At 44.1% G+C, this 13,102-nt stretch overlaps 1 protein-coding gene across 3 annotated transcripts in view; it reads right to left on the reverse strand.

Annotated features, from left to right (window-relative positions):
• si:ch211-266k8.4 (uncharacterized) overlaps positions 1-13,102 on the reverse strand; it is a 76,986-nt gene that overhangs the window by 14,537 nt on the left and 49,347 nt on the right. For 2 of the 3 annotated variants that reach the window (XM_023955426.2, XM_078948203.1), the window contains exons 12-14: positions 12,592-12,749; positions 11,170-11,288; positions 4,469-4,663 (exon numbers count right to left, since the gene is read on the reverse strand). In XM_023955426.2, the coding sequence (XP_023811194.1) occupies positions 4,469-4,663; positions 11,170-11,288; positions 12,592-12,749 (472 nt within the window). The remainder of the gene's footprint in view (positions 1-4,468; positions 4,664-11,169; positions 11,289-12,591; positions 12,750-13,102) is intronic. The other variant, XM_078948204.1, reaches the window with a different exon arrangement.

The following is a 13,102-nucleotide window of genomic DNA, read 5'->3' on the forward strand; positions in this document are numbered from 1 at the left end:
AAGAGGACTCAACGATGACTAAATCTACTTGTCTGCTATTAAATGCACAAAAAGAGAAGTTTTGTGGCTACAAAAGGAAACACTTTTTTCAAAATGTTACTTTTCCAGAATGTGCTTTTTTCTAATCAAGGTGTTCATGAAGATATCATACATAAACCATAGTTCTGAGAGCTCTGGTATCAACAACTCTGGAAAAAGTCCTTTTAATCGGTAAAAGGTGATGCAATTACAGATATTGTCAGATGATTTCTTAACTTGGAATGACAGATCCTTTTCGGTTCTTTTCCTGCTTTTTTCCATGACATGAGAAGACAAAGAAAACATTTATGGACAATAAAGACACGTCATCAAAATGTCTACAATAGTTCATAAAGAACGACATTATTAGCATGAGCTGAAGAATCTAAAGATGATCCTGGTGTTGCGCAATAGAGGCAGCGCTCCGCGTGTGCTGTTCCACCTTGCAGCCTGAGCCCACTACCCCCCCTCTTCTTCTCACACACGCGTGTGTCAGGAGACAGGAGCAGCTGCAGGGACGGTAGTTCACAGTTTCAGGCTGTTACAAACTCTGTCATATAACAGAAAATAAAGGAAACCATGAGTGGCGCAGATTTTCCAAGCACTGAGCCGCTGTCACCGCAGTCCCCCGGTCAAATTTGCGCCCTGGACAATTGCCCGTATTACCTGTGCCTGTGATTATATTTTGTGTGAGAAAACATGTTTGGAGGGCTGAAGATGGATCCGAATCTTTTTATCGTCGTTATGCAGTGATCAACCAAATAAATTCCGGATTACAAAGCGCACCCGATTACAAGCCGCACCCACCCATTTTCACGTGTTTAATTATTTTTATACATACACAAGCCGCGTCAGAGTACAAGCCGCGCATGTGTACTCATTCACTCTGGGAATCAGGATGTGTTGTTGTTGACATCCTGACAGATCACATCCTGATTCCCAGAGTGAATGCAATTCATTAGCACACTGTGGGTGGAGTCAGCTTTGCCTCAAGCTCATGTATTTGAGTATGTCAACATCTGTCAAACAGCACGCACCTCTATTCTGTTCACAAGTTCCTCAGTTATGGTTTTTTTATCATTATTTTTTTTTTTTACTTATTGACAATCTAGGTATCATACATAAAATTACAAACAGTAACCATATAATCAACATTACATCCCTCAGTTATGATGAGGAAATTTACATCCGCCATTTCCCATGAGTCTTAGGGGCTAAAGGCGGGGCCAACGCCCGGCTCCCCACCTTGTTGTACGTGTTTAAGAATAAGCAAGTATCAGCAGTGCATGGAGGGGTGAACGGGAAAAGCTCTCCTTTCGCTTGTGTCGCGGCAGCGTTATGGGAGTAACAGGACTGGTTAGAAAACACACCGGTAAAATACAGCAGCGGCGACTGAAAAGCGCGCGCCTCAGCGCGATACGCGTGCCTCAGTGCGGCGCGTGCGTCAGAAGCCTCTGCACTCCGCGGACGCCTCTGCGCTCCGCTCCCGCCCGCTCCTTGTCTCCCCTTCCTATCTACTCCGACACCTCTGGCCAGGGCGGCTTCAAGGAGGAGCACTTCGTCCCCATTGCGCTGGTGGATGGAGCAAATCGTGTCTGTGCAAAGCAATCGGACTTAAAACTGCACGTTTTGTGTATGAGGGGCGGGTGCGTTGTTACGTGTGGGAGCCTTCAGACTGCCATCGGCCTCGCAGCTCTATGTGAACGAGCAGCAGAACATGTCTCCAGCTCACACGGCGGTTGTGGGTCGGTGTGAGCTTTTCAAAGCAAAATTCCGCTCAGTCCTTAGAAACCGTAAAAACGATCACGTCGATTTGTGTTTCCAGTCGTGTCCCGACAAATTAAAGGATGATGTTATTCTCACATATTTACGTGCAGCCAGCCGAGTCACTATGACTCAGAGGTAAATTCACTCCATGCGCTGTTCTCTCCGTCACGCAGCTAACCGGCTTTTCCAAACCCGTTGGTGACGGTGGACTTTTTTACGCTGCTTTTAACGATTGCTTTTAACTTGAAAGCTTCATCATATTGTAGCGGCGATCACGTGCACGTTGGGTCTAATGGCACCAAAGGATTCTGGGATGCGGCCGGGCATGCGTGTTTCGTTTTGTTGAACCATGACTGAAGTGTCTAAGACCTGAAGTCAAGTCCATGCTGTTTGGCTGCTTAGAAGTGTGTTGAAAAACAAATGACTTGTGTTTGGTTTTAGATGGAAAATTCAAACCATTCACCAAGTCCGAAAATACGTACATGGCGGCCGCCAATTAAATCCATAAATTAGCCGTGTCACTGAATAAGCCGCAGGGCTGTAAGCGCAGGAAAAAAGTAGCGGCTTATAGTCCGGAAATTACGGTAGTTTCCAGCAGCTCTTTTCTATAAATACCAGTACAAGTAAGAAAGACAGTACAGTAAAATATCAATGATTATTGCACAAAAATTGAAAGTGCATGTCACAGTGTATGTATTGGCAGGGGTTAGTGGGTTATGTTAGTGGGGGGGGGGGGGGGGGGGGGGGGGGGGGGGGTTGGACTTCACAACTCTGGGGAAAAAGCTGTTTCTCAGTCTATTGATGTGAGTTCTGATGCTCCTGTGTCTCTTTCCAGAGGGAAGCAATACACACAGTTGGTGTCCCGGGTGGGTGGGGTGGGGGTTTCTGTAGCTATGTGACCAGCAATGACCATGGATCAAATGTTTAGACCAGCAGAGAAAGATTCTTCTCTGTCCCCCAGAAGCTCAGAGAAAGCAGCGCTGAAGCTTTAGCATGTCAACGGGTCACCTGTTGACAGGGTGACGAGCTCATAGACTGTAAAAACAATGGACAAATCAGTGGGATGTCACCCACAGAAAGGGCCCCTGCTTCCTGATACCATCTTGAAACCAGTCGACATGATTGGTCCGAGTCGCTCTGCGTCATCGTTTCTATGGCAACTGCTGTCGCAAAACTGCAATGGAAACACGTTTTTCGGATTAAACGAGTCACATGACCAACAACTCTGCACAGTTAGACCGTTTGCATCTATTTTCTTAAGCCGCTGGGGCCCGTCCGGCTACTGTTGGCCGAAGGAGGGAAACAGCCTGGACAGGTCGCCTGTCCCGGTATAGCAGATCCCTATGCCCATAGCTGTGCTATGCCGCAAACAGAGCACCCGCCGTCCAGAGCATTTGTTTAAATATCCTCTACTTTTTTTCGTTTTTTCCCCCCTCCTGAACTAATGTGGGACACAGAAGTAGCGGAAGAAAGCAGTTTTTGCAGCAGGAGTGGAGTTAATACCGGGAGAGACTGACTGATCTCATGAATGGGATTACAGATGCTTTTTTAGACATTTTTAAAATAAATAATCTCAGCTCTAAACATCCTTTTGTTTTCCATATGTTGTAATTTGACACATACAGACAGAAATGTGAAGGCATCTGCTGTATATCAAAGTATTGTTCACATCTGTGTTTGAATGACTTATTGCATCAATTGGTTTGTGTTTATTCGCACAATTATGATTTAATGGAAACAGCGAAAATGTGGCTGTGCCCGAATTCCCACCCTAATCCCTAACTACTAAACAGCTGTAAAGTACGGGATTATGCAGTGCCCTGGATTTTATAATTTCATAGTGAGAAGGCAAAGACACAGCCTGTGTTTTTTGACATTTGTAGAATTTTCAGAACGTTTTGCGCATTTGTGCTAACGGAAACATAACTGTGTTCAGCTTTCCCTTTATACAGTCAATAACCCGGCACGGGAGAATTGCCGTTGAGAGAAAACCATTTGAACATTGGAATCTGCAAAAGGTCATTTTGCAATTTTGTAATTTTTTGATAGTTTTTCACTCCTGGTTCATCCCCATTGAGCCCGAGAAACATAGGAAAATCTTTTTTTTGTAGCCTTTTGAAGAGATTTTAAAATAAGAAAGAAAAGAGCTTCTCAGACGGCATGAAGGAAGTCTGCTGCCATTGGCTTCTCAAAATCTATCAATCAATCAGACGTTGCTTTTACTAAGGCATCTGATCGGTCAGTTAATAACTTGTGATGAAGAAAAAATAACTTTGAAAAATAATTCGGATTAGAAAAAAGATGTTAAGAAAAAGGTATCCGCGCAGGAATGTTCATTCTGACAAATACAATGAGTGAGTAGTAACTGTCTATTTCTCAGCAGCTACTTCCTGTTTGGGAACACGAGAGGGGAGGGGTTGAGCTGCCCATTGTTTTTACAGCCTATTGATGAGCTGCTGCTGTGCTGTCAGACCCTGGGTGATGTGGTCTGTCCATCCTCCAAACAGACATTATTACCCTGACAGCAACTCTTCACCATTAAAGAACTTCTTTGCAGTCACTAATGAGCAGCGAGGAAACAACGTGGCAGCAGGGTTTGTTAGTGTTTGTTCATTTGAAATGCAGGTGTCATCAGCACTTCTGACTTTTCTTTTTGAATGTAACAAGGATCTGTGGATCTTACGTCATGAGAGCGGCACTGGACGTGTTGAGATGCTCTGCACTGGAGGTGCTGCTGGACCTGGAGCCTGAAGGATGGACAGGGGCAGGAGGCGTCAGGTTCACTGGATCGAGAGACTTTGTTCTGACACGGCGGATGATTCTGTGGTTGCTACGACGATGAGACGCAATCCATGTTCTTCTCAAGGTCTGCTCACATCTGGAAACAAAATGATCTTAATGTTTTTTAACCCATATTCTTTGAGCTCAATGTGTGTTTATATTTCTGAGCACAACCAGTAGCTTCTGTGTTCAGTTTATTCATTCATTCATTCATTCATTCATTCATTCATTCATTCATTCATTCATTCATTCATTCATTCATTCATTCATTCATTCATTCATTCATTCATTCATTCATCTTCTTAACCCTTTTTGTCCCTTTTAGGGTCACAGGGCTGCTGGAGCCACTCGTGGGCGAAGGCAGGGGACTTCCCGGACAGGTTGCCAGTCTGTCGCAGTGCCACAACCACACACCCATGCACACTCACATTCACACCTAGGGAAAATTTAGAGCAGGGGGCCAAGGCAGCCTGGCCCCCTGCTCTAAATTTTCCTCAATAAAAGAGATCCAGATCAGGTTCCTTTGAGGAAAAATGTTGTGTTAGTGAGGAGAAAAGGCGCTTTCAAGCTAAGTGCACAAATGCTTACTTTGTCGTACCTCATGGACTTGATAAAGTCATGTGCCTTATTTACAAGGAGGTAAATGCAATTCTCAAAGTATTTGATACAAATCATGATTACGTTACAAATTATAAAAACTATGACAAATTCAGCAGCGAGGAGAGCAACAATAAGCTCCAACAACAACAACCAGGCTGTGCTGCACAGCAGATAATGTTTATAAAAAAGGCTTAATCCAGTGGAGCTGTGACAGAAGCTAGTAGCTACATTGTAGCTTTGGAAATGGCCCGGCGTAGCAAGTCTTAAGTGACGGGAAGGTTGTAACAAGAATGTTTGCTGGAAGTAGCTGACAATGTTTGTCCAGAGCAAAAGAAAGTCTGTCAAATGATACAAATGGACGAGTAGAAGATCTGGGCAGCAACCTCCAACTGCAACTGGGAAAACATCTGGAGGGCCTGGTTAATTGTAAAGTTATTAAAAACAACTTTTTAACCAAAACTGGCCCCCAGTCTAATGTCGAGTTTCTAATTTGGCCCTCCACTTCAAAAACGTTGAGAACCCCTGATTTAGAGTAACCAATTCACCTATGAAGCAAGGCTATGGACGGTGGGAGGAAGCCGGAGGCCTACGCATGCACGGGGAGAACATGCAAACTCCACACAGAAAGGCCCCCCATTGATGTTCTGGTTCAGGTCCCCCAGCTGGGACTTGAGTCGTCTGTGCCACTGTGCAGCCCGTTTTCAGTTTATTTTTATTCAAATCAGGTTCAAAGCAAGAAAACGCACAGTTTGCTGAACAGAAGAAGCTAATCAGAAAAAATGAACACAACTGTTTGTCCAGGAGCGAGTGGCTTGATGCGGGGGTGTCAGGTGTGACGCTACAGGTGAGGTGACCATCGTGGACACCTGTGGATGGGTCTGGGAGGGGGCAGCCACAGAGTGTCTTCTGCACAGTAGATGTTTCAAAGAGATGCCAGTCTGAAGGAGGACAGTGAAGCATGACCTTCTGATGCTGCCGAGGCCAAATGTGCATGCTGGGAAGTGGAGGAGGTCGTTTCTGTAAAGTTCATTACCAGGTTTCTTAGAGGATCAGTGAACGTTTATGATGAAGCTGTGCTGCATGAAGGTCCATCAGCTGCAGTTTTCTGATGGGACAAACTGGGAAAAAAAAGCTCCAGGTGCAATCGAAAGAAAAAGTCCAGGCTGTTCCGATGTTGCCGTCAACCTGCTGCAGCCACAAGCCGCCATGTTTTGCTAAAGCTTTAGATGATCTACTTTTGGCTAATCTACAACTTGCAGAAAACCGAGTATGTGATCCTGTGCAGTGAAAGCTAGAAGAATGCAGAACTCTGTGTTTGATTCAGGGAGTCCAAGGCTACCTCAAAGTGGTGCCGACTCCTGAACAGCTCGTCTGAGGATACTGCTGCAAATGCATGGCACAGGCTGAGGTTAGAAAACGTTACATGCAGGAAAATGCAACTAAACCTGCTTGGGCTGATAATACAGAGAAGCAGCAGGAATTCTGAGATGCCACACTGGAACGTCAAGCATTCCTGCTATTGTTAGAATGCTCCTCTCCTACAGTAAGCCTCCGTTTTGTCCTGCATGTTTAGTCTACCAGCTTCCCAACAAATTCAACATGTCTGACGTGTGGTTGATGACTTTCCTCTGACACAAAAACCGATTGAAGAAGTCTGGAAAGCAGTGACATGGTAGACAACAAAAACAGCTTCCTGACAGAATCCTCAACTGAAATAGTTCTGGACATTTGCTGAAAAACATTTCCCCATTTTCTAAATATCAGTGTTGCAGGATTATAATGATAATAAACAAATGTTACTTTTTTTTAAAGCAACATACATATAGGAGCATTTGTGCTCTTACAGTAGAGGTTTTCTGTCTGACAGTGAGCCTGAATAAAGTTGAATATGATTGTTTTGATGGAGCTGCACTGAGCTTATAAATAAACAACTTTATCAAAAAATTAATCAGTAACAAAATTCCATCCATATCTGATCTGCATTAATATGCAGAAGTTTAGCTTTAGCTTTGATTCTCTCTGCGTCACTATTTAACTGAAAGAAAAATAACACTATGGTGTTTTGTCTGAAGTCTGACTAAAAACTTTGCACCACAGAGAAGCTTTTCATTTTTCAAACAAATGAGGAATTTCCAGCTAAAACCTGGACAATAGTCCCAAACACAACCATTCCTCCTGTGAGCCCTGATGACCCCAGGTAACCCCCAGCTTCCCACAAACAACCTGGGGCCCTGGACACAAGGAGCGTGGCCACCAGGAGCGCCTCAGACATGTGCACGGACGCGTGCACGGAGAGCAGAGCACAGAACGTCTAGCACCTGAGTGGCAGGCTTTTGTCCTGCACGTTATGCTGGTTTGAGGAAGAAACAACATCACAACGAGACGATTGGAGGACTAATGTGAAATTCTAAAAGCTGCTGTAAAACCTCAGCGTTTCCTGACAGAAAAACAAAAGCCAGAAGGGTTCATCAAAGTTTACAGAAGAAACTCATTAAACTTTGACGTTTTTTAATGAATGAACTTTGTTACACAAACAAAATCCAGATGAATCAGATGGTTTTTTTTATTCATCGTTAATTTATCTAATTTTATTTTTATCTGGCAACATTGACACTACAGATTTAAGTGGACATAATAAAATTGCATCTTTTTATTGACCCCTTTTACTAATTTCCCTCAGGATCAATGAAGTTCTTTTGTATGTTGTTTTACTGCTGACAGTTTTACACGACCAGGAGTGCAAAAGCACAGCCAGAGGTGGCACCTCACCAAAGTTTCCTCTAAGTAATGGCAACGGTGGGTCCATTTGTGGACATCTTCGTTAAAGCAGTTCAGTCAGCTCTTGAAACGAAAATCAAATCTACAAAGCGGAAGTCTAGAGCTCTCGCAATCTATTTGCAGCCGCTGCTGAACTGTTTCAGTTCCTTCAAACAGCTGGGCTCAGTAATGTGTACATGTACCTGGAGAAGCCTCCACCTTACACCAGCCAGAACATGACAGGACGAAGGTAGGAACAGGATGAACGTTCAGCTGATCAGCTTCTCCTTGAGGTACCGAGGTCTAAGGTCTCAGGCCCAAAGTGCTTTACATACACAGTTCCATTTACCCCATTCACACACTGATGGTGGCTCCACTGCTGAACACTGGTGCCAACCTCCCACCAGGGGCAAAGAGGGGTTCAGTGTCTTGCCCAAAGACACTTCGACACATGGGCGGGCAAGGCGGGAATTAAACCTGCAATCTCCCGTCCTATCACTGTGCCACAGCCGCCCACTGAAGTGCATGGGAGAATGGGCCTTCTTCTTTCTGTGCTCCTAAACTTTGTAAAGATTTACCTCTAAACATAAGACAAGTATCTTCATTATCCAGTTTGAAAACGTAACTCAAACTCGTTTTTATTGCCAATGTGTCTGTGACCTTCACTACAATATTAGCTAAAAATCCCATCATGCAGTGCATCAGCTGCCTTGCCAAAGACCCTTGTTTCCTGCTTAGTTGGGGGGGGGGGGTACATTCTAAATTTGAGGGCAAAAATACCTTTGGGTGGGTCTGGGTATTGTTTCTTTTTCTTCTTCCTGCTCTCGCCGAGGACAGACGCTTTTCCTCTCGCTCCTCCTGTGTCAGCCATCCCAAGGCTTTTTGTCCTGTCTGGCCTGGAGCTGCATTTTTCAGCCTTTTGCAACTTCTGCTCTTTTTACTCTCTGAATACGGATCTGATGAACTGGTCTTTGAATTTGATCGACAACGTTTTATCCGCACTAAGGAACGGGAAAGCAGACCTTCCTGCCCAGACGGCACCCATGCGACTGGATACACCAACGATCCGTGGGGCAAATGGAGGCTGGTGTGCATGGCCCAGCTGTCTGTGGAAGACGTCAAGGATGTGCACCCATTTGGATTTCTGAGAATTGGATCCATCCTAATTGGGATCGGAGGATATCTGATTTATCGGGGAGTCTGGGAGCGGAAGATGGAGAGAGGCGATTCAGCCATGCAGCTAAGATGCCCATGATCACTCTGGATGGACTGCAGAGGTCTACAGCTGAGGTGGGAGAGTCAGTCCGTAGGACAACAATCAGTCACATACTGTACAAATCTGACCTTTATGGAAGAGTGGGAAGAAGAAAGCCATTTCTTAAATGTTATGTTTGCTCATCACCCTGAACACACCAGGGACAGGGAGGATGGTTAGAATTGATGGGAAGATGGATGGAGCTAAATACAGGACCATTCTGGAAGAAAGCCTGATAGAAAAAGACCTGAGACTTTGATCAAGACAATGATCCAAAACATAAAGCAAAATCTACAGTGGAATGGTTCCCCAAAGAACACAACCAGGTGTTAGAATGGCCAAGTCAAAGTCCAGACCTGAATCAAAGGGAGAATCTGTGGAAACAACTGAAAGCAGCTGTTCACAAACGCTCTCCATCCAGCCTCACTGAGCTCCAGCTGTTTTGCAAGGAGGAATGGGCAAAACTTTCAGTCTCTCGATGTGCAACACTGATAGAGACAAACCCAAGAGACTTACAGCTGTGATCACAGCAAAAGGCGGGGCTACAAAGTATTAACTGAGGGGCTGAATAATTTAGCACGTCCAATTTTTCAGTTTTTTATTTGTTAAACAAGTTTGAAATATCCAATAAATTTCGTTCCACTTCATGATTGTGTTCCACTTGTTATTGAAAGTTTGAAAGTTCAATGGGGCTGAATACTTTCACAAGGCACTGCACTGTTGGGTGAAGGTACACCTGGAAAGGCTTCAGGTACAGGAGCAAGTAAGCCTGCCTCGCCTGTACCGGGCACAGACTGGCTGGCGAGGCGGGCATCCACCTTTCCTGTCGCTGCCTGCGGCTGCCGTTGGCTGGCGGGCAGACGGGAGAGCAGCGGCAGCTCTTTTTTCCCACCACTTCGGGGTAGGGGTGTAACTGTACAAGTAGTTGGACCGAACCCTTTTGGTTCTGCAGTTTGGGTTCGGATAACTTTTGTACTGTTTCAGTTTTTCGATTTTTTTTGTTTCTTAATGTTTTCCCCCCAAACGTATTAACGTTGCGGCGAGGCGAAACTAATGTTGACCGCGAGTTTCCGCCGAGACGCTCAATGGTGTCTGCACTGGCGCCCGTTTAGGAAGAAGGTGGGGCAGAGCGTGGCAGCGCAAGAGTGTGTGAGCGCACGTTCATGGTGTGCTTCTCCGTTCGCCGGAACATTGATAAATATGGTTTCCTCTAAAAGAACGGAGACTGGTTCTTTTATTAACCCGCTCTGGAGGCTCTGAGGGTCTGAACAGGGAAGTGAACCCCGAATGAAGATCAGAAACGTCATTGCAGGAAGTTCAACAGCTATTAGGTGACGGCGGTGACGGTGAGCCTGTCAACAGTATCATGCAGACGCGAGGCCAGAGCTGGAGCACTGTAAAAATACAGAAAATATATCGAACTGAGACCTATGAAATTCTAAACCGAACTGAATTGAGATTGTAGTGTACCGTTACACCCCTACTTCTGGGTACCTTATAACACACCTTAGGAATGTCACTCTGTCTCTCTGTGACGTAACCTGTCAGAGACTGTTACTTTGTAACAGTACCAGGCCATAATCCATGGCTCAACAAATGCTGAAAGCAAAACTCTGAAAGAACTTTCAAAGATAACCTTTGGTCCAAAAGGCTGCAGGGAAAACCTGAAAAAATGGTGGGAATCAAAGACCTGGCTTGACTTTAGTGATCGTTAAAGAACAGGTGAAAGATTGTGCAATGAGTTATGTCATAAACAAAGAATGATGAAACATTCAGAGAAAAATAAAACTTTCAGAGAAGCCCGCTAACCAGTTTGAGACTAGAGAAAGCTTTGCTTGTGCTCATCTTAAAAACAGAAACTCCACAAACTCTGCGGAAAACTGACCGTTGGCATGAATTCGCCGGAATTTATATTAAGGAGCTAGCAGCAGCCCAAGCATAAGTGTGGTTTATAAATCCAGCAAACATAAAACTCTCCTCCAGTTTCTTACCTTTCCCTGTTGGCTCCCGCAGCAGCTTCTCTGAAGGTCACGAGGAAATCATCGCCGCTCCTCTGCAGCTCTGTTGGGTGGGATTTGACCCTCCGATGGCTCTGCCACCTGGATCTCACCTGAGGAGAAAAATGAAAAATACAGGTATATTTTATTTTCATGCATCTTTTTTTTTTTTTTGCTTTGCTGCTTTATGCGACAGAGTTTTAGGGCCACCAAAAAAAAAAAAAAAAAGTAAACTTATGAGATTTTAAGCCAAAAGTGTATGAGAAAAGAACTCGTAAATTTACGAGATTAAAGTGGAGGTGAGCATACAGAGCAGCAGGTGAATGCTGCCCAGCAGCAGAGCAGACCAACAAAACTAAATTGAACAGGTGAGCTGAATGTTTATTGATAATGTTCCAAATGTTTGGGAGCTCATTTGTTTGATTTATGATTTATTCATGTTTTATTTATTGATGGGTGGTTTGCAGGATCTCTGCAGCCGTTGATGAAGACGTCGGTGTCCCTGCAGCTGTCCACTTCAATCCTTTCTTCCTCCATTAAAGACCAGATCTCTACGTCTGTGTGACACTTCCGTCTGAGGAGGAGGAGCACTTTTTGGTATTTTCAAAGTTCTAATGCTAATATAACAGACTATTTTCATTCCTCTTTATTGTTTTATGTTAAAACGGGACGGTTCTGGAAGAGTATGTAACACTGTTTACTTCTGCATTGGTGTTAGGATGACAGGTTCATGACGTAAGGTGACAGATGAACTTCAGGGTTTGTGAATGAAAAGGAGAATAAAGGCTGCATCGATCCTCTACACCCAAACGTGTCTCTGAGCTGCTTATTTGACAGATGAAACTCCGCTTTACCGACACCGAACCCTGGAAAGCCGGCTCCACTGAAAATAATCTGATTTTGAATGACTGAAAGGTTCCGAATCTCTTTGTTTTTTAAACCCATCCGGATATAAAGCTTCACAAAAGGCTCCACACATTTCATCTTCAAGCTAGGCTCCGATAAACAGACAACTTTGGTGTGTTTTTTTCCTCGTTAATCTATGACTTTTTTCTCGTAAATTTTTTAATGAGATATAAACTCGTAAATTTACAAGATTGTTTCACGTAAATTTATGACTTAAAATCTCGTAACAGTTATGACTTTCTTTCTCATAAGTTTATGACTTAAAAGTTTTAATTAAAAAACTTTTTTTTTTTTGGTAAACTGGCCCGAAAACTATGTCGTAGCTTTAGAACTATGAGAACAAGATTATTCTCCATTCTGAAATCATACAAACCAAGAAAATATAAAGAAAGAATTTTTATGAATCAAGTGAGGGTTTCTCGTGTTGATGTGGGGGATCCCATCAAAGCTGAAAACATGAAAAACACATATGCTTCCTTCCTGAGGACTGGGGAGAGAATGTTTTGTTACCTGAGGTCGTTTTACTGAAGCTGCAGTCTGATTTGGTTCGGCAGTCAGCTGTCTGGACTCTACCTGAGATTGTGAACGCTTTCCTTTAACATGGCGTTGGCCCAGAGGGTCAAAGAGGTACCGCTGTGCCACACGCATCACACGCGTCAAAACTGAATCTGCAGGCAAAAAGCATTTGGTCAAGATTGGCTTTACTGACCTTCTTCCTTCTGATTTTCAAAAGCTAATCAAACACTCTGCTTTAGTGTTAAAACTCTGAAATGGTCCAATGAACCACATAATTCTGGGACGCCACTGAGGACACATTGTTGCCGTCTTTGCACAACAACAGACTTACTCTGAAGAAACGGCTATGTGAGTGTACTGGACACATGCGTTTGGTGTGAACGTGTCCCTGTCACACAAATGAATGTTATCAGTGGCGCCCATGTTTACTCAGGGGGCAGAATGTGTCTGCTTTGGCAAGCAGTGAACACAAAAACTAACTTGTGTAAATTACTGTCCAAGTTCG

Source organism: Oryzias latipes, chromosome 6 (assembly GCF_053564925.1).
Source record: "Oryzias latipes strain Hd-rR chromosome 6, Olatipes_Hd-rR_3.1".
Classification (NCBI taxonomy): Eukaryota; Metazoa; Chordata; class Actinopteri; order Beloniformes; family Adrianichthyidae; genus Oryzias; species Oryzias latipes.